The sequence below is a fragment of the Acipenser ruthenus genome, chromosome 2, assembly GCF_902713425.1.
Source record: "Acipenser ruthenus chromosome 2, fAciRut3.2 maternal haplotype, whole genome shotgun sequence".
In the NCBI taxonomy this organism is placed as follows: Eukaryota; Metazoa; Chordata; class Actinopteri; order Acipenseriformes; family Acipenseridae; genus Acipenser; species Acipenser ruthenus.
Window position 1 is genome coordinate 18,509,473 of NC_081190.1, and position 18,804 is coordinate 18,528,276.

General features: G+C 40.6%; 1 protein-coding gene across 1 annotated transcript; it reads left to right on the forward strand.

Moving 5' to 3' along the window:
- The first annotated feature begins 6,141 nt into the window (after positions 1-6,141).
- On the forward strand, positions 6,142-18,378 carry LOC117408691 (enolase-phosphatase E1). The gene is made up of 6 exons (XM_034013925.3): positions 6,142-6,438; positions 6,558-6,659; positions 8,471-8,673; positions 9,086-9,218; positions 11,794-11,917; positions 17,933-18,378. Exons 1-6 carry the CDS (start codon positions 6,355-6,357, stop codon positions 18,070-18,072), a joined length of 786 nt encoding a protein of 261 aa, XP_033869816.1. The 5' UTR covers positions 6,142-6,354; the 3' UTR covers positions 18,073-18,378.
- Positions 18,379-18,804: the final 426 nt, after the last annotated feature.

An 18,804-nucleotide genomic window follows, 5' to 3' on the forward strand; every position in this document is an offset into this window, starting at 1 on the left:
AGAAGCGCAGACCCCTGTCCTTCTTCCTGATTAAGACCACGGGTGCTGCCCAGGGACTGTTGGACGGCTTGATAACCCTGCCTCCTGCATCTTCTGAATGATCTTCCCGGCTGCCTCGCATCGGAACAGGGGTAGCCGGCATGAAGTTTCCCAACTGGGTGGGGATCGGCCGGTGTCGATCCAGTGCTGGACCATCCCGGTCTGTCCCCCATCTTCCGGACGGACTGCAGAGAGGTGCCCGAACTCCTGTAGGAGGGCACAAAGCTGGTTGCGCTCTCGTGTGTTGAGCCCCTCTTGGCTGCGTTGGTATACCCCTTCTATGGCTTCGCTGAAGTGTTTCCGCGCTGCTCCCAGGCGAGGAGCGACTGTCTTGCCCTCCTCGTGCCCCACCCTTGACTCATGCCCTTTGCAGGAGCACTAGCCGAGGTTTGGGTGGGGAAAGGAAGGTCGGTGGGGATGGCGGCTGTGGCTGCTCCTGCTCCCTGCTGATGCTTCGCTCTTCGGTCGCGCCCTCTGCAGGAGCCCTTGAAAGGGCTGGCCTTCACCAGGGTGCCTGCGAAGACCATTGCACCAGGATTGGTGGTTTGCGATGTAGTCATCACACCGCTAGCAGTGAGTTTCCCGCGCCGAAGGTCACTGTCCGCCTTGCCAGATCCAGCTGCCCTCTCTCCTGCTGAAGGAAGTTGAGTCCCAGTATGCACTAATCCTGGTCGAAGGCGGTCTCACCCAGGTTGACAGTGGACCCAGTATCAATCAGCGCAGTGAAGGGCACAACCTCCACTAGGCAGTTTAAGTGGAGAACATAAGAACATAAGAACATTAGAAAGTTTAAAAATGAGAGGAGGCCATTCAGCCTATCTTGCTCGTTTGGTTGTTAGTAGCTTATTGATCCCAGAATCTCATCAAGCAGCTTCTTGAAGGATCCCAGGGTGTCAGCTTCAACAACATTACTGGGGAGTTGGTTCCAGACCCTCACAATTCTCTGTGTAAAAAAAATGCCTCCTATGTTCTGTTCTGAATGCCCCTTTATCTAATCTCCATTTGTGACCCCTGGTCCTTGTTTCTTTTTTCAGGTCAAAAAAGTCCCCTGGGTCGACATTGTCTATACCTTTTAGGATTTTGAATCCGCGTAGTCTTCTTTGTTCAAGACTGAATAGATTCAATTCTTTTAACCTGTCTGCATACGACATGCCTTTTAAACCCGGGATAATTCTGGTTGCTCTTTTTTGCACTCTTTCTAGAGCAGCAATATCCTTTTTGTAACGAGGTGACCAGAACTGAACACAATATTCTAGGTGAGGTCTTACTAATGCATTGTAAAGTTTTAACATTACTTCTCTTGATTTAAATTCAACACTTCTCACAATCTATCCGAGCATCTTGTTGGCCTTTTTTATAGCTTCTCCACATTGTCTAGATGAAGACATTTCTGAGTCAATATAAACTCCTAGGTCTTTTTCATAGAGGTGTGCCCTGATACTGGTTCTCCCCACGATTACTGGCGCGTTGGTAGTTAGATTTGGGTTGGAGACTCGGGATGATGTTTCCCCTTTTTACATAGACCCTTTCTCGTTTCCCGACGGTGGTCAGTTGGTTTCGGGTCCCTGCTCTTGCCGGGGGTAGTAGAGGCGGAGGTGGCCGTGCTGGCCACATCCCCTACAGAGGCAGGGACCGGTGGGTGGTGGTTGTCCCAACATGGCTATCTGGACGGCCACGATCTCCCAGGACCTCTGTCAGTGGTGCGATGCTCTGGATGGTATCGCTCTCCTCCCTAGGTGGCCACCAGGGTGTGGTAACTGCCCATCTCCTCCTCGGCCAGGTTCAGCAGCACTATTTGGGCGTCTCCTCTAAACGCCACCATCAACTGCTGCGCCTTGTCTCCCTCACTCCAGCTGCACAGCTTGCCCAGTACCGTCACCCGAGCATGAAAAGGCTGTACTGCCACCACCGTCAGGTTGGTTGGTCTGCAGTCTTGCATGTCTCTCCTTGCTCTGGGTATCAGCCGCAGTGCTCTTTGGGACCCATCTGGGCAAGACTCGTTCCTCCATCTGGGTGATCTCCCTCTCACACTGGAGCAGCCACTCCAGCACGCCGCTCGTCTCTCCATCTCCTAACTGCTTCTGCTTGACTCTCGTGGGTTCCATCGTGAATACCGCTTCTGACGTCAATGTAGCGTTTCACAGGAGGCAGAAAGCAGGAGAGATGCTTGTTTCAGTTCAACGCTTTATTTACCAGAGTCCAGAGCTGTCAGCTTCTCAGGATACACAGACACATAAGGTAAACACGGTGGGGGAGGGAATACAGAGCTGGGGAACACAATTACAGCGGGAAATACAGAGTGGGAATTACAGCACACGGAACACTACATTATGTTTAAACCTGCTACTGCCACCTAGGTAGTGGAGGGTAATTACGGAACAGTCGGTTGATTATATTGACTGAAATTATGTTAAGTTTTGCATTTAGTAAAATAATAAAGTTGTATTTTCTAACCTGATATTTATGCTACTGTGTTGATGGAATGCTGCTCTTGAAAGTCTGTACGTATATGTGATAGATTCTGTATTTTTTATTTTTTAATTTTTCCATCCACGGTTCAGGACTTCCGCAGTTAAATGATATACAGGAGGTGCATTCACGACACCCAGGCGTTTTCTTGACGTTTGCTTGACCTCAGCCGGATTTGACATCAGAGGTCATGCAGACACGGGCTGTAGCTTCTGAAAGCTGCTGCACTGGAGCAGCCTCGGCTTCAAAAACAACAGAGGAGCGCTGACTGACAGAGAAGGGCATTTGCAACCACATACAGTCATCACTCAACCTGCTACTGCCACCTAGTTAGGGGGTGTGAATAACACAAAATCGTCTTCTAGTCATGTCATTTTTTTTTTTTTTTCATGGATGACATACTAGATACTGAAACCCATAAATGCACCCCTACAGTCACTACCTATACAAATGGCATTGATATTACAATTCCTAAAAGTATCATTGCAAATGACTAAAAGGTATTTTGTATTAACTTGTTATTACAAATTAAAAAAAAACAACTTCCAGTGACACCAATAATAGATAGTCTTGAAGCCCAGGTGTTAAATCAGGACAAAGAAAGCAATGCAGAATAAACATGAGTCAAAATAATGGACACAAATTCAAAGGGCATAATAATAGGATCATACTATAGACCGCCAAATTCAGATGCTGAGCAAAATAATCTGTTATACAATGACATTTGAAATGCGTGTAGAAAAGGAGAAGCCATACTAATGGGGGATTTCAACTTCCCCCATATAAAATGGGAAAACCCGATGGGGGGCACGACGGACGAAATTGAAATGGTCGAAATGACAAATGACTGCTTCCTAATGCAATTTGTCAAGGCACCGACTAGAGGAGAGGCATGCCTTGATTTAGTCTTTTCAAATAATGAAGACAGAATAACTAAAACAGAGGTCAGCGAGCCATTGGCAAACTCAAACCACAACATGGTCTCATTTGAAGTATTTTTTAAAACCCCAAAAGTAATGACTAAAGCTAAGGTTTACAATTTTAGAAAAGCAAACTATGAAGGTATGAATCAGAGACTAACAGAAGTAGATTGGAGTAAAATAGAGAAAACATCCACAGAAAAAGGATGGCTGTTTTTTAAAAATGTAGTACCAGAGGCGCAAAACAATTACATCCCAAAAGTAGACAAATCTAAATCTAAAACAAAATGGCCAAAATGGTTTAATAGATCAATTAAAAAAAATATTCAGCGAAAAAAGGCACTTTACAGAGCGTTTAAAAGGGATCAAAAACAAAGTACACAGAAAGAAAGAGTACTTGGAACTGCAAACACAAGTCAAAAAGGAAGTTAGAAAGGCCAAGAGAGAGATAGAAATCAATATTGCTAAGGGGGCTAAAATTCCAAAATGTTTTTCCAATATTATAACAGCAAGAGAACATTCAAAGAGGAGGTTAAATGTCTAAGAGACACAAATGGCAAAATCATAGATGAAGAAAAAAAAAATAGCAAATATATTAAATGATTACTTTTCACAGGTTTTTACAAAGGAGGACATGGACAACATGCCCGACATGTCGACCTGTTCCTATCCAATTTTAAATAAATTTAGCATAACAGAGGCAGAAGTGTTAAAGGGACTAGGAGCTCTTAAAATAAACAAATCCCCTGGGCCGGATGAGATCCTCCCAATAGTACTCAAAGAAATGAAATAAGTTATTTACAAACCGCTAACCAAGATCATGCAACAGTCTCTTGACACAGGGGTTGTACCGACAGACTGGAAAATAGCAAACGTAATACCGATCCACAAAAAGGGAGACAAAACCGAACCAGGTAACTACAGACCAATAAGCCTGACTTCTATTATATGGAAACTTATGGAAACTATAATAAGATCCAAAATGGAAAATTACCTATATGGTAACAATATCCTGGGAGACAGTCAGCATGGTTTTAGGAAAGGGAGATTGTGTCTAACTAACCTACTTGACTTTTTTGAGGATGCAACATTGAAAATGGATAATTGCAAAGCATACAACATGGTTTATTTAGATTTCCAGAAAGCTTTCGACAAAGTCCCGCATAAAAGATTAATTCTCAAACTGCACAGTAGGGATTCAAGGAAATGCATGCACATGGATTAGGGAGTGGTTAACATGTAGAAAACAGAAAGTACCGATTAGAGGAGAAACCTCAAAATGGAGCTAGGTAGCCAGTGGTGTACCACAGGGATCAGTATTAGGTCCTCTGCTATTCCTAATCTACATTAATGATTTAGATTCTGATATAGTAAGCAAACTCATTAAATTTGCAGACGACACAAAAATAGGAGGAGTGGCAAACACTGTTGCAGCAGCAAAGGTCATTCAAAATGATCTAGACAGCATTCAGAACTGGGCAGACACATGGCAAATTAAATTTAATAGAGAAAAGTGTAAAGTATTGCATGGAGGAAATAAAAATGTGCATTATAAATATCATATGGGAGATACTGAAATTGAAGAAGGGAACTATGAAAAAGACCCAGGAGTTTATGTTGACTCAGAAAGGCCAACAAGATGCTCGGATATATTGTGAGAAGTGTTGAATTTAAATCAAGGGAAGTAATGTTAAAACTTTACAATGCATTAGTAAGACCTCACCTAGAATATTGTGTTCAGTTCTGGTCACCTCATTACAAAAAGGATATTGCTGCTCTTGAAAGAGTGCAAAAAAGAGCGACCAGAATTATCCTGGGTTTAAAAGGCATGTCGTATGCAGACAGGCTAAAAGAATTGAATTTATTCAGTCTTGAACAAAGAAGACTACGCGGCGATCTGATTCAAACATTCAAAATCCTAAAAGGTATAGACAATGTCGACCCAGGGGACTTCTTTGACCTGAAAAAAGAAACAAGGACCAGGGGTCACAAATGGAGATTAGATAAAGGGGCATTCAGAACAGAAAATAGGAGGCACTTTTTTACACAGAGAATTGTGAGGGTCTGGAACCAACTCCCCAGTAATGTTGTTGAAGCTGACACCCTGGGATCCTTCAAGAAGCTGCTTGATGATATTCTGGGATCAATAAACTACTAACAACCAAACGAGCAAGATGGGCTGAATAGCCTCCTCTCGTTTGTAAACTTTCTTATGTTCTTATGTTCTTATACATATATAACATTCTTCAACAGTTTCATAAGAAAACATTGGATGTGGATTGTTTCCTCTACCCATGTTTGGTCTGCCAATATAGACATATGCATTAGGAAAATTAGTACAGTAGAAAATTATGAAGCAAAGAATTTCAGTGAAGTTTAACACTTGTGATTTTAGAATAGATATGGATGTTGTTTAACACAATATTACGTATATGTGTCTTTTACTAAAGATGATTCAGTGAATGAAATAAGATTTCCATTGACCTTCATGTTACTACATACAATGGGAATAACTGGCTGATATGCAATTCTGACAACACCCTATTTCACCCTCCCAGTCTGCTCTTCTGCAGTTCCCGTACCAAAGCTGTCCACAGACCGTGACGTCAGCCACAGACGCTGCAATCTAGCCGGCGAACAACTATCGTTTACGCAATATTGCAGCAAGCTGCAGGAGGCAGATCACTTTTAGTATCACACGTCATTTTAGCACCACCATGATTTTTGGTGTGCTCATTTGAAAGAGACCGCCCATTAGTTTGTCTCGCGGTTTGACTGCAAAGTGGGCTGAGCTTACGTGTTTTTTTTGTCGGCTGAGAAAGACAGTTCTCTGTTTTTAAAGGGATAGGCGGTGAACACGTGAGGTCTGTTAAAATATATCTTTGGTTTGCTACGGAAAAGATTTTATTGTTTATGCTGAAGGAAAATGGCTAAGGTAGCAGTCCCAGGAAACGGCAATGTATTTTTGTTAGATATTGAAGGAACCACAACTCCTATTACATTTGTAAAGGTAATTTAATCTAATCGTTATCGGGAGTTGATGACTTGTCTTGAGAGTGAGTGAGCCTTCGGCTTCATTTAAGATTGTAAAATATGCATTTGGTTCTTTTTTTAATTATTTTTTTTTAGGACGTTTTATTTCCATATATAAAGGACAATGTCCAAGAGTACCTTTCTGCACACTGGGAAGAGGATGAGTGCAAGCAAGATGTACATCTTCTAAAAAAACAGGTATGAAATTATTTTAACTGGAAGCTGCAATGTATACGCTGACAGGTCGCATAAAGAATGAATAAGAGAGACGTCGGTTTATGTTAGGGTGAAATATATTTACCCGCACCCATGACGTAGTGTGTTGTCGAAGATACCAAAAACCGAGCCGAGGATTCAGTTGGATTGCGCCTGCAGTTATGATGTATATTATCAAAATACGAACACCACGTTTGCTTTAGGTACCGACTTTACTGTAAGGGGCTGGTTTCAGTCAGTGTCGCATTGGGGGTGAAGCACCTGATACGTAGTGTGCCTCAGATTTTTCTGGATTATTAGTTTATGTATTTATTTTTACTAACTGTGCAGGAGCTAGCCTACTAAAGTATACCCCCACCCCACCCCCAGCACAGGAACAATTGGGAGAAGGGTCTAAATTGTTCGTGACAAAAAAAATGTATTACATTTTGGAGAAGTAGAAATTGCAGCACTGGTGATTTAAGTCCTCCCTATATGAATCCAAGTGCAAGAAGTAAAGTAACATTCCAGGTACTCTGTGGGTTACATGAGTTGAACCTGCTATATTAAGCCCTGCAATATGGCACACGTGACTGAATAAATCTGCAATGGTCCTAATGATCTTCAAATCTCGAAAACAATTAAAAACACGGGGTTACTTGCGGTATGTAAAACCCTGTACACTCAATACAGTATGCTAACAACACCCCACAACATCACTGCTGTTTTTAGAACCAAAAGTGTTTCACAGTCTCTTCTTTAAGCACACACTGATTTTGCTCTCGGTTGAGTCAAGGTCTACAGCTAGTGTTATCTCTCTTTACTTCCAGCCTTAACCTGATAGGCACCCCCTGCCTCAGGTTCTTCACAACATTGCGATTTCAAAACCTAGCTGTGCATGTATGTTTTGGGGGTTTGGGTGCTGTTATTCCAAAAGTTATTTTTCATTTTTTTTTTTTTTTAAATCATCATTATTTATATTTATACGTCCCTTGAATTGGAAGTTACCTTTATCAAAGGGAGTCCAAATAAAAATGCATTGAAAACAAGGGTGTGGTCAGGAATGATAATGTAATTGATCTGGGAGTCTTTTTAAAGATACAAATAAAGGAAACCTAATATATGGCTACTAATGGTATTTACATAGTAGAGTTTGCCTCTCCCTTGCTCTTGTTTGAAATTTTTATTCATTTCTGAATGGCTTGGAGTTTTTAGCTCCAATATTGACATTTTTATAACTTTTCTCTATTGTCTTACGTCTGTCATCTTGCATGCAGACCTGTGTTTTTGTCATTTAAAAACAAAAATTAAAAATTGCCTCCTGGTTTTCTAGAAATCATGTTGTATTGTGATATTCCAGTTCTGTTAACTTCACCTGCTTCATTGTATGTAGACAGAGTTCAATAGTTGCGATGTCACATAATTTATCAAGACCAGGAAGCAAAAACATGAATTGGGCTGGCGCAGTTATTTCTGTAATCTGTCAATGTATTAGACAGGTTTCCACTGTGAGCCCATGTGAGCTTGGCATGACCGTTTGGTGTGTGCGATAGGTGGACTGACAACTGTGAAAGCTCACAACCATTCACAGTACAGATAAAACATTTAAAAAAAACTGCTGTGTTATTTCATCAGGTGCAGGTTATATCTATGATGCCACGTTGATTGATCAAATGGAAATGGGAATAATAAAAAAATCAACTTTCCAATCGCACATTGAAAACATTGCATGTTTGACTTTACTTGTCCTATTGTAATTCCGATGGTCTGTCCTGAAGGGAACCAAGTCTAAACTTTGCTTTCCTTTTGTTTAGGCTGATGATGACTCCAAACACCACAGATCGGGACCAGTTCATTCTTTCGATCAGACAGTGCACACAGACGAGGAGAAAGCGATCCAGGAGGTGGTGGACAATGTCCTGTGGCAGATGGAGGAGGACAGGAAGACCACAGCTTTAAAACAGCTTCAGGGTCACATGTGGAGGGCAGCCTACACGACTGGGAAAATCAGAGGCGAGTAAGTAGCTTACATAAAGTGAACTGGTCACCGAATCGCTAATTGAAGTGTCTAGAAATTGGTTAATTCTAATATTATCACTCCCAAAATGAATTCATGCTAGAATTATCCAGCTAAAGCTATAGGTAACCTAGAATTACTGTACTTCTAACCCAAACAGTTAGATATTCCAGAATAGCCGTGTTTGGTTATAGTAACCTAAGCTGCAGCAACAGTAGCTGGGATAAAGTTTTTCAGATATTTTGCATATTCTTTTCTTTGTGCAATACCAAACTTTGTATTTGCATGTACTGTACTTTCAGCCCCCGCTTCCTGGAGACAAAGGCTTGTAAATCTGTCCTATATAATCTGGTAAACAGACCCCTCTAATCCATGTGTTTTCACTCTTTTTATTTTTATGTCTGCGCAACAGAGTGTATGAAGATGTTGTCCCAGCTATAAGAAAGTGGAGGCGGTTAGGAATGAAGGTGTATATTTATTCATCAGGCAGTGTGGAGGCTCAGAAACTGCTCTTTGGTTACTCCACAGAAGGAAATGTTTTAGAGGTAAGCAATATATTGTAACAGTTTTGAAAGCAGGCTTGAACAAATTCAGGCAAGACACAAGTGTGACTTGCCTTTAATAAGATGATGTGACTCAGTGGGTAGCGCAGTGTCCTCTAGGCAATACATTTTTCAACATGTCAATCATATCCTTTGCAGGGTGCAACCTGGACCAACTACAGTTGCCTTGTGTGGAATAAAAGAAAGTGAGGGAGTGAGCCTGTTTTTTTTAGTAATAGCTCAGTTTAAGTTAAGCAGAGCCTTGCAGTAATTCTCCGCTCTCCAAAGCCGTTTGCTAATGGCTGATTTTTTTTAAATTTAGGCAGCTAATTTATATAAAAAAATTAATAAGGGCAAGTATTTACAGTTTTTTTATAGCCATTAATCATAATCATAATTGTAGCACTGCTGCAGAGTTTTTCACGATAGTTCTGTTGTCACATCCCCTGTATACCCCATTAGCAATTATTTAGATGGATCCAGACCTTTGCAGTTCAGTGTCATGCCAGGGTTTTGTTTTATTGTTATTGTTTGAATGTGTTCAGTAAGTTACCAGGAGTCTCACTTGTCTGGCCTGCACTAAAATGAACTGGTTTTCCTTCCATGGTTCCCTGGATTAGAGGTTTGCTCTAGCCTAAATTTAAAACCCAACCCGACCCAAACCTGACCAAACAAAATCCTTTGAAATATTTGCATACCTGCCCCGACCCGTCCATCTCCACAAATAAATTCCTAACATACACTATTGCAACCAAGTACCTTCAGTGTAGTTACTGACTTCCAGTTAAAATGTAAATAAATAAAGAAAAAATCACTCTCAATTAATCCTATCTCATTTACTTCCTTTCCTCATAATCCAACACTGCATGATTTAAAAGAAGACAACAACAGGCTTCTTCAAAACTTTGTTATCATAAATAGCCACACAGAAGATGCTCTTTTTGTATACTCATTTTGGACAAACCTATATCGTATCAAACCGCTAAATTAACGTTCAATAACAAATATGACTGGCTTTTAAAACAGCTACAGGACGAATACATCACTTTCAGTGTGCCGCTGCAGAGATGAATTTCCCATCTTTTTGCTGTCATTCTTCAGTAATATTTTGCAAGTTTTGCATTGTACAAAGCGACGTGGACTTTTATTATCGCTGAATACAACAATGTTGTAACTTTTCCAAACCCTTCCAGCAACGGAACGCTCCCCTGCTACACATTCTCCTGTTTATATATTTTCTTTTTTTTTCTGTATACAGATGAATCTGCTTTATATCCTGAAAGCTGTTTTTTTTGTATGTGTGTGCATTTGTGTAAGACTTACTGTTAAAATTTGGTGACATTGGTGTTTTGAAACTGAACTGTACCCCGTTAAGCCCGCCCACGCAGCATTTGTTGACAGGCTGCACAAAATGTCAGTTTATCAGCAGAGATGATTATTGGTTGTTAGTTGCGTTGGAAATTAATTATATCCTGTGATTACTTAGTAAAGTCCAGCGATGCAGCATTTGACAGGCTGCACAAAACGAATAAGCGGATTTGTGAGACTATATTAGAGAGTGCTTTTTCAAAAATCATGAAGCAGGAAGTGAGTTTTAGGAAGCACTTGCACACAGAGGAAGAAGAAAATACTCACTTAAAATTAAAAATGCCATAATCCACTCACTGATAACACTAACCCGACCCGAACCCGAACCATAATATACAAACTACACCGACCCGACCCGAACCCAACACTTATTGTCGGGTCCCGTCTTGCTCAAGTCGGGTAGCAAGTCTCTACCCTGGATCTCTTCCAGGACCAGCAGACTGGGGCAAGACATACTTCTGACTGACAAACTCCTGTAATGATTCTTGTTACTGTAGTTCAGAGCCGATTTGACATGATGGTAGCTGGTACCTGATCGACTTTAGTAACCTGTTTCAACATTGTAGATATAAAAAAAAATCTACTTCATCATTGTCATATATGGGTGTGGTATTGTCCTGGTATACTTACGTCAGGCGGCCGAGGAGAACACATAAGAGACTGAGGTAGGGAGATTGACGTTGTTACACTGACACAGGCACACAGGATTTAATTAATAAACACAATCAAAAAGTAAACGATAATGTCATGTGACGCTACCAGCCCAGAGGACGATATAAGACTGTAAAAACACTAAAAATAAAACACAATACAACAAACTATAAATCAGAGGTGCTGTGAAAACGACATGCCTTGCAGCAGCTTAACCATAACAAGGAACAGATAACTTACGCTACGCCCCCTTTTGTACCGTCAGTCATGACCTCTTGGTTAACTAATGCAACCGCTCCTCCAATCCGTAGCTGCCACGTCGTTTCCCTTACGGGTTGATAATTTAGTGTATCGTAGCTCCGCCCCCTTTCTAGATGACCGACTTCCTTCTACCCCTGGGAATGAATTGTCTGGCCATCCAGTCCAGGGCACTCTGTTCCCTTTATACAGTGCCCTCACAGGTCGGGAGAGAGATTTGTCAGAAAGAATCATTCTCTGTCTTGTCACATACGGTCAATGCAGGATTGTAATAATAATTTATACAACATTCTATTTTCAGTTATTTGATGGTCATTTTGACACCAACATTGGAGCCAAAGTAGAAAGTAAAAGCTACCAGAGGATTGCTGAAAGCATTGGATGTTCTGCTGATAACATCATGTTTCTGACTGATCTAACTCGAGGTATGTGGATAACTTTAGTTTTCTTCTTAAACACTACCCTAAGAAGTGGCAGTAAATGCACCACCCCATCTGTCCTGCATTTGTTACTCTGTACATATATATATATATATATATATATATATATATATATATATATATATATATATATATATATAAATGTGGTTACTTACATTTTGCATCATGCATTTACAGTTGGTTTCATTCCTAGAACAGAGCGGAAGGACAGACTGAATTTTAATAAATGGAGACTTGTGAAAGGCTTGTGTTTTGAAGAATATCCGCTCATTTTATGTAAATGTTACCCCCCTGCACCTAGAAATCAACCCTTTCACTGCCGCGTTGCTCTGGCCATATCAATGAAATAGACCCCATGCTTTGACATGGGCTCTGTTATAGGTGGTACTCGGTTGTATTCTGTGATTTGCTTGATTACATTTCCATTACAGGTGGTGTCCAGTGAACATTAAGGGCCTCATGTATTAAACAGCGGTAACCAGTTTACCACGCAGTAAGCCTGTTGCTGCATGCTTTGTACACCGTGCGAGTCATTTACATACAATTAATAATGGTAATCCATGGAAATGTATTCAAATTCTAATACCGTGAGGGAGGGACTTAATATAAAAACCATATTTACTTAAAGGTGCTAACTTTCCTAAGTGTCTCAGCGCGTGTTAAGTTTACCGCTTATTGAAACCAGGTAGTGTCTGTCTAAATCACAATATAAATAGAGCAGACCACAAGTAGTGCTGTGTGAGAAACATGATAAACGTGTAGATCTGCTTTCAGGTACTGTATTTAATTTTTTCCAGGATAAACGATTGCCTGTGTTCTACAGAACACTACAAATAAAATGTCAAATATAGGCTACATAGGATGTATTTAGTTGGTTTTGTGGATTAAGGGCAATATTTTAACATACGGTCTTGTAATACTATACATAATTACAGTGCCTTGCGAAAGTATTCGGCCCCCTTGAACTTTGCGACCTTTTGCCACATTTCAGGCTTCAAACATAAAGATATGAAACTGTAATTTTTTGTGAAGAATCAACAACAAGTGGGACACAATCATGAAGTGGAACGAAATTTATTGGATATTTCAAACTTTTTTAACAAATAAAAAACTGAAAAATTGGGCGTGCAAAATTATTCAGCCCCCTTAAGTTAATACTTTGTAGCGCCACCTTTTGCTGCGATTACAGCTGTAAGTCGCTTGGGGTATGTCTCTATCAGTTTTGCACATCGAGAGACTGACATTTTTGCCCATTCCTCCTTGCAAAACAGCTCGAGCTCAGTGAGGTTGGATGGAGAGCATTTGTGAACAGCAGTTTTCAGTTCTTTACACAGATTCTCAATTGGATTCAGGTCTGGACTTTGACTTGGCCATTCTAACACCTGGATATGTTTATTTGTGAACCATTCCATTGTAGATTTTGCTTTATGTTTTGGATCATTGTCTTGTTGGAAGACAAATCTCCGTCCCAGTCTCAGGTCTTTTGCAGACTCCATCAGGTTTTCTTCCAGAATGGTCCTGTATTTGGCTCCATCCATCTTCCCATCAATTTTAACCATCTTCCCTCTCCCTGCTGAAGAAAAGCAGGCCCAAACCATGATGCTGCCACCACCATGTTTGACAGTGGGGATGGTGTGTTCAGGGTGATGAGCTGTGTTGCTTTTACGCCAAACATAACGTTTTGCATTGTTGCCAAAAAGTTCGATTTTGGTTTCATCTGACCAGAGCACCTTCTTCCACATGTTTGGTGTGTCTCCCAGGTGGCTTGTGGCAAACTGTAAACAACACTTTTTATGGATATCTTTAAGAAATGGCTTTCTTCTTGCCACTCTTCCATAAAGGCCAGATTTGTGCAGTATACGACTGATTGTTGTCCTATGGACAGAGTCTCCCACCTCAGCTGTAGATCTCTGCAGTTCATCCAGAGTGATCATGGGCCTCTTGGCTGCATCTCTGATCAGTCTTCTCCTTGTATGAGCTGAAAGTTTAGAGGGACGGCCAGGTCTTGGTAGATTTGCAGTGGTCTGATACTCCTTCCATTTCAATATTATCGCTTGCACAGTGCTCCTTGGGATGTTTAAAGCTTGGGAAATCTTTTTGTATCCAAATCCGGCTTTAAACTTCTCCACAACAGTATCTCGGACCTGCCTGGTGTGTTCCTTGTTCTTCATGATGCTCTCTGCGCTTTAAACTGACCTCTGAGACTATCACAGTGCAGGTGCATTTATACGGAGACTTGATTACACACAGGTGGATTCTATTTATCATCATTAGTCATTTAGGTCAACATTGGATCATTCAGAGATCCTCACTGAACTTCTGGAGAGAGTTTGCTGCACTGAAAGTAAAGGGGCTGAATAATTTTGCACGCCCAATTTTTCAGTTTTTTATTTGTTAAAAAAGTTTGAAATATCCAATAAATTTCGTTCCACTTCATGATTGTGTCCCACTTGTTGTTGATTCTTCACAAAAAATTACAGTTTCATATCTTTATGTTTGAAGCCTGAAATGTGGCAAAAGGTCGCAAAGTTCAAGGGGGCCGAATAATTTCGCAAGGCACTGTATATGATTCTGAAAATGCAACTTACCAAAAGATGACTTCACGTGAACTGTATTACATAATTTCCTTTATTCCGATTCCAAACGTGTTGCTTTCTCAATGCAAGATGCATTGTAGGAATAGACAGTGCTGTATAAAATCCCATGATGTACTGTATTTTTTCCATTACTGCCGAAACGGCCAAGAGACAGTTGTGCTCTTTTAACACTTGAATTACACTGAATTATTTCGGCTCTGAAAACATTAGCATTTTTGTCATGCAAAAGACAACAGTGAGTACTGCACACATTGTGACTAGCCTGTGCAGCACGTCGAAATCGCCGGATAAGCAGCTGGAAGGTTAAAGTTTCATAAAAGAAAAAAAAGAAATAAACCGCACACTTGCAATCACTTTAAAAGAAACACATTTATATTGAGCCAATGTTTTGGTACCAGAGTACCTTCAAAATAAACCAGAGGGGGATAAAGGTGAACAAACAAATATTTGTTTTCAGTTCATTATTTTGTGTTTCTCCACTTTGACTGTCTCAAAGCAAGACATTCCCTGTGTTACTCAGAATTCTGTATCCCCGCTTGATTCCATGCCTGTGCAGATGCAGTTTTTCAAAGCTGGATGTGGATGCATGATATTCCTGTGCTTCAGCCCCGCTGTGTTCTCAAGCATTGCCATTGAGTTCTGCAGCAGTTTGCAACAAATATTGAAAACAAGACCAAACTAATTCTGTAGCAAAATAAAACAGCACATTTAACACCACTGATTTTCTACAGTACGCTCAGCCTCCTGCGTTGCTCAAACACACGAAACCCTTGATTAAAAGTAACCTTATAAAATTGTATTTTTCTTTTAAAACACATTTTAATTTTATTGCATGTAAATACTATTTAGAAACATCAAGCTTTCACATATAGCGATCTTGATCTACGCAGGCGTCAAATCCTAAGGGGATACAGAATTCTGTGGGGATACAGAAATCTGCGTAACACGGGCTGCCTCCCCTCATCCTACGGAGACCCACTGAAGATGTAGCTGGTGCCGGCTGCTGCCTCCTTGGTCTCTGTCATTCTGACAAAGTGAGAGATGGACTACCTGTCCTTTGGAGTGCCCATGTACTAAAATAAAGGGTGTGTAACGCGTGCAACATTTTGCGTGCTATGATGACTGGCAAATGAATCATTTAGCTCACCTTATTCGTGCATATTATTATATTAGTGAATAGAGCGGTCACGCCTTCCTTTTTGCGCGCAGTATGGGTTTCTCTTACCACACAGTATTTCAGGTAATTTACCACCGTTTAGTGCATGAGACCCTAACTGTTTCAGTGCCACATTTTTTTTTAACCTCTGGATATATCATTGATATTCACATATCCATTTTACTTTTACAAACCATTTCATTGGATATGACGTGACCCTTAGATTATGTTAACGCAGATGCTTAATCTGCGTTAACCAGAACTTAACCAGAGGCAACACTGAAGTGTGAACCAGCAAGAGAATGCCTGTACTGCCAACATGTTAGTAGGCTATAGCAAATGCTAACCAGTGAGCTTACTAGTAACAGAGGGGGGCAGCAGAGGTGAAATTGAAATTAAAATGCATTTACAGCTAAGCATGCATTCAGTACAGTGAAGGGAGACATTTGTAATTGAAAGTGGAAATACTAACAGTTTTTGTTCCCAAATGAGAAATATTCAAGAACACTAATACCTCGTTTCCATGGACAGCCAACTCGAGTCGACTCAAGTGCGCTCAAATTGGCCTGAATTCTCCCAGAAGTCAGTTGGTGAAAAAAGTGGTCAAAAAAGTCAAATTGTCAACGATTTAAAAGATAAATCCATCTAGATATTCTTTTGCTTTTGTTTCACGCAGTACATGTACCTCTGGCAGACTGGTATGCAAAACAGAGAAAGAAGCGCTGGTGTCAGATGTCAAAGTGGATATGAGAATGGCAGTGAGGAAGCCAATTTGCTTGAAAACATTAAAATTAGACCGGACATTTCCATCAAAGGATTTACAAAAATCTTAAACCCAGAGGCAGAGTAAACTGTGCCTGCTACTGACAGGACTGTTCTTTTTTTATGTTAAAGCATTTTTGTGGTGTTGGGTTTTTTTTTTTTTTTTTTAAAACAAGGGTTTAATTAACAGCCAAAATTGTTTATGCCAGACTTGTTAAAGTTTGTAACAAAATGTTTGATTGTTATTGTCGATACATTGTAGATATACGACTATTATTGAAGACAGTACCCACCGTGCAGCTATCACAAAGCACATAAACAAAACAAAACATTGAAATAAATTAGTTCTGGGGCTCCAGAGCGGCACATCTGGTAAAGGCGCTCTGCGTGGAGTGCAGGATGCACCCTATAGCCTGGAGGTCGCTGGTTCGAGTCCAGGCTATTCCACTGCAGACCGTGGACGGGACTTCCCAGGGGGCGGCTTAGGTCTGCCAGGGTGTCCTCGGCTCACTGCGCACCAGTGACCCCTGTAGACTGTCTGGGCGCCTGCGGGCCTGCAGAGTGAAAAATAGTGGTCGGCTGACGGCACACGCTTCGGTGGACAGCGTGTGTTCATCTTTGCCGCTCCCAAGTCAGCACAGCGGTGGTAGCGGTGAGCTGAGCTTTAAAAAAAATAAAAAAAAATACAATTGCATATATCAAATTGGGAGAAAAATTGGTTAAAAAAAAAAAAAAAATTGTTCTGCACCATATAAAACGGAGCTGATTTTGCCAGTGCTTGCTAGGCTCTCAACCAGTTTGAAATTATTTTATTTAAAGAATTTTCATTTCAGCTTTAACGTTTTCACTCGTGGCAATACTGTCCTACAATTACTACGTGATGCTGATCATTCCACTGTGTTATGTTGTGAGCCATAGCTAAGTTTTGAAACGTGCTCATTGATGTTGCGTATCATAAAAGTTTACTGGTTACCTTAAAATTTAAGGGCCATATAAGAACGATACATACTGTAACTGATTAGAAGGCCTTCTTTGTTGTCCTCCATGTTACTGCAGTGACATTGTAGCTGATATAACGAGTTAGTGTAAATGAGATACTATTTTAACAGATTTCATTAAGTAAACATTTAATTGAATGTTTTTCGAATGAAAAGTATAAATGCAAAACTGCGTTGCATTTTTCTTTGTGAACTTGCCAACTGAAAAACCGTAAAAATTCCCCAAGGTAGCAAATCTACAGGGGGGGGGGGGGGGTCAACTAGAGCACTATATTTATTAAAACTATATTTATGCTTTTTAAAAAAGGCATTTTGATATTTGGTCTCTAAGCAGCTATATGCTCATACATTGAATCTTTGAATGTGATGTTCATTGATCATTGAATGTGATGTTCTTCTTCCTGTTTGACCTAGACTTATTTTATATCTGTATCTTTGTCATTATCTATGCTTTTAAAGGTAATTTGTTTATTTTTTATTCCGGTAGAGGCGAAAGCTGCTGAGGAGGCAGGAGTGAAAGTGGCTGTTGTGGTGAGGCCTGGAAATGCAGAGCTCACAGAGGAAGAGAAATCTCATTATAAACTGATCACATCCTTCAGCGAACTAGCATTGCCTGACTCAGCATAACACAACCGGGCAACACAACCTAAAGAAGTGCCAGTCGGGGATGGGGGATGCGATTGAGAACAAGAAGCAGGCATCATTTCACAATCACATGATCTTAAGTTTTCAAGGTGCTGCTTGGATTATTATTAGTTTATTTTTTTAACAATTTACAGAAAACCACATTTTACTTTTTTAGTTAATTATACCATATCCAAACACCTGTATAATATTGCGACATTCTAATTTTGTAAATGTTTATATTGTTTTATCTGCATAAAACCCAAGTTGTGACTGTTAGCCCAGTAAAACCTGTTTCATACTGCCAAATATATATTGTCTTATTTATTTTTATAAGTTAATTGGAAGAACCATATTCACACTTGCCTTGTACATAAAGTAATTACTTTTTAGATACATGTTCAGTACTCTGTAGTTTTCACATTAGCATTTAATACTTGAACTCTGTATTCTCTTAGTACCTTGTTATTCTTACAGAAGGAGGAAGTAACAATGAAGACATTTCCCATATTTTCTGAATGCATGTAATGTACATTGGACACATTAAAAGGGTCTATCGGGGGCTCCCGAGTGGTGCATCCGGTAAAGGCGCGCCGCGTGGTGCAGGATGCGCACTATAGTCTGAATGTCGCCAGTTCGAGTCCAGGCTGTTCCACTGGCGACCGTGGACGGTAGCTCCCAGGGGGCGGCGCACAATTGGCCGAGCGCCGCCTGGAGGGAGGAGGGCTTAGGTCG